At 54.5% G+C, this 2,363-nt stretch overlaps 1 protein-coding gene across 2 annotated transcripts in view; it reads right to left on the reverse strand.

The window, feature by feature from the left end:
* The window catches only part of Ece1 (endothelin converting enzyme 1), a 97,676-nt gene that overhangs the window by 29,383 nt on the left and 65,930 nt on the right, over positions 1-2,363 (reverse strand). For both annotated transcript variants that reach the window (XM_005352983.3, XM_005352985.3), the window contains exons 6-7: positions 1,480-1,626; positions 717-782 (exon numbers count right to left, since the gene is read on the reverse strand). In XM_005352983.3, coding sequence (XP_005353040.1) covers positions 717-782; positions 1,480-1,626 — 213 coding nt within the window. The remainder of the gene's footprint in view (positions 1-716; positions 783-1,479; positions 1,627-2,363) is intronic.

Genomic DNA, 2,363 nt, shown 5'->3' on the forward strand with positions numbered 1-2,363 from the left:
GGACAGGCTTCGGGGCTCAGTTCTCCCTTTCCACCTTTACAAGGGTTCTGGAGCTCATGTTGCCAGGTTTGTGTGGCAAGCCTCTCTGCCCGCTAAGCCATCTCACTGGCCCAATTTTCACTCCTTTAATGCGCCTGCTCTGAACCACCTGGCACTGTGTGTCTTCTGATCTGAGTCAAGTCCCCGCACTACATTTCCCCAGCTGTCTCTCCACACAAGGCTGGGCCTCTAGCTGGGTCATCAGCCAAGCGAGGCTTGCCTCTGCTAGACCTCGAGGTCCCTGGGGACCACCTCCCGAGCACTGGGCACCGAATAGGTGCAGCTGGGATAATGGAAGGACACTGGTGTGAACCTCTGACCAGGTGTCCCTGAGGGCATTACAGGCACAGAAGGTTCTGGAGGAGCTGGCTTGCGTGTACAAACTGAGCAGTCCCCGAGAGTCCCCGAGTTAAAGGCAAGGTAAAAGGCCCATCAGCTTGACAGCGGTGATGCCCACAAAGGCCTGGTGCCTACAAACGGTGGCGGCTGTCACCACTGTCTTCTTTAGGGAAGGGACAAATGATGCCCTTGTGCCTGCCATGCCTGACTGTGATGTCGGAGGATGGGGGACACCCCTCCCCAACCCAGGGCTGCCTGTCAACCCCCAGGAGACTGAGCCCTCCGCCGAAGCTCAGTTGCGCTGGGTGTGCGCAGCGGGGTAGGCTGGGCAAGCTCACCTTCTCGTTTTCTGTCTTGTTCAGGTAGTAGTCCCTAGAGGGCAAGCCCAGGCCAGACTGGTCCACCTGCAGAGGGACGCAAGGTGAGAGGGAGGCTCCCTGCATGGCTATCACCCTCCCTGGGGCAAGTCCCAGCAGGAACGGGAGGAGCTGCTAGCCCTCACTGACACATCCACCCAGGGACCAGGGATGGGACGTGCACATTCCCACCTATCTGAGGGACTTGGTTTCTTCCAAAGGGCTAGACAAGCCTCTTTAAATCACCCCTGGCCTAGGCAAACACTCTGTTTCACCAAACACTGTCCATGTGGTTCGAGCCACCCCAAGCTATGTGGTTGTGGTGAGGTGACCAAACCTTCCTGATCCTTTGGTTCTTCCTCTAGAAACTAAGGGGAATGGCAGCTACCCTGTGGAACTGGAGTGGGAACTTGTGGAGACAATGGTGGCCATGAGTCGGGCAGAGAGGAGAGGAGCATTCTAGAGAGCTGTCATGGAAGCCTTTTGGTCCCCATCGTGGCATACCTCATCTCAGGCAGGAGTCATGATAGTCTGCTCAACAAGGAAACTACCGTTCAGAGAGACTGAACCACTTGCCTACGATCACACAGCAAGTGTGATGTATGGATGGGTCGGGTGAAAGCACGGAGAAATGGACTCTAACCCATTCCAAGCAGAGCCACAAAGCCCAGGGGCCGAGGCAGGGGAGCAGAGGGTGTCATCAGTCCTGCCCAGGAGTTAATGTCACTTCCTAGGCTTGGCCCACCTGGATCACATTGCTGTTGGAGTTCTTAGAGTCGGCACTGACGTAGACAGAGAAGAAGGGCGAGGTGCGGTAGTGGGCTGTGACCACCTGCAGCGTGTCCTGGAAGTTATCCTTGGCCCAGGGTCCTGTGATATTCCAGCCTCCAAGCTGTGGGGAGAGAGCAGACGGGGTGGTGTGTGTGCGCACAGGTGTGTGCCTGTGGTGAACTGGTGTGAGCACACTATGCAGATCAGAGTCACATGTTCTATCACCCTGAAGCAGTCCAATCATCTTCCCCTTTAAGCCAACGAACAGGGTGATGCTCACTGAGGGGTTCTGTGCATCTTTGTGTCTGCAAGTCTTGGTACTTAGGGCACCATTCATCTTGGGTTTTTAGATTCTCTTTTACAGACAGCCCTGACTGTCCTGGAACTCACTATGTAGACCAGGCTGGCCTCAAACTCAGAGAGATCCCATGCCTTCACTTCTACAATACTGGGATTAAAAGTGTGTGCCAACACTTAAGTGTGCTAAGAGCACACGAGGCTGTTGCTCCCGCATGGCTGGGAGGGAGGTGGGTTGGGATTCTGCCATGGACACAGTTTCTTGAGTCACACAGACACAGTGGTATTAAAACATAATTCCAATATATTGGGAAAAGTCTGAGAAGTCACAGTGGTCTTGTCTTGCAAACTGGTGATGAGCGCTTGCTCCACAAATACGGGAATCCAAGTTGAAATTCTTAGCACCCACAATAAAAGCTGGGTACAGCTTCTTGCAGGAATGGAAGGATCGCTGGGGCTTTCTGGCTATCCCCCAGCTCCATGTTCAGTGAGGAGACCCGATCTTAGGGCAGTAAGGAAGAGAGTGACAGAGCAGGACACCAATGCCCTCCTCTGCCTCCA

Source organism: Microtus ochrogaster, chromosome 10, assembly GCF_000317375.1.
Source record: "Microtus ochrogaster isolate Prairie Vole_2 chromosome 10, MicOch1.0, whole genome shotgun sequence".
Taxonomy (NCBI): domain Eukaryota; kingdom Metazoa; phylum Chordata; class Mammalia; order Rodentia; family Cricetidae; genus Microtus; species Microtus ochrogaster.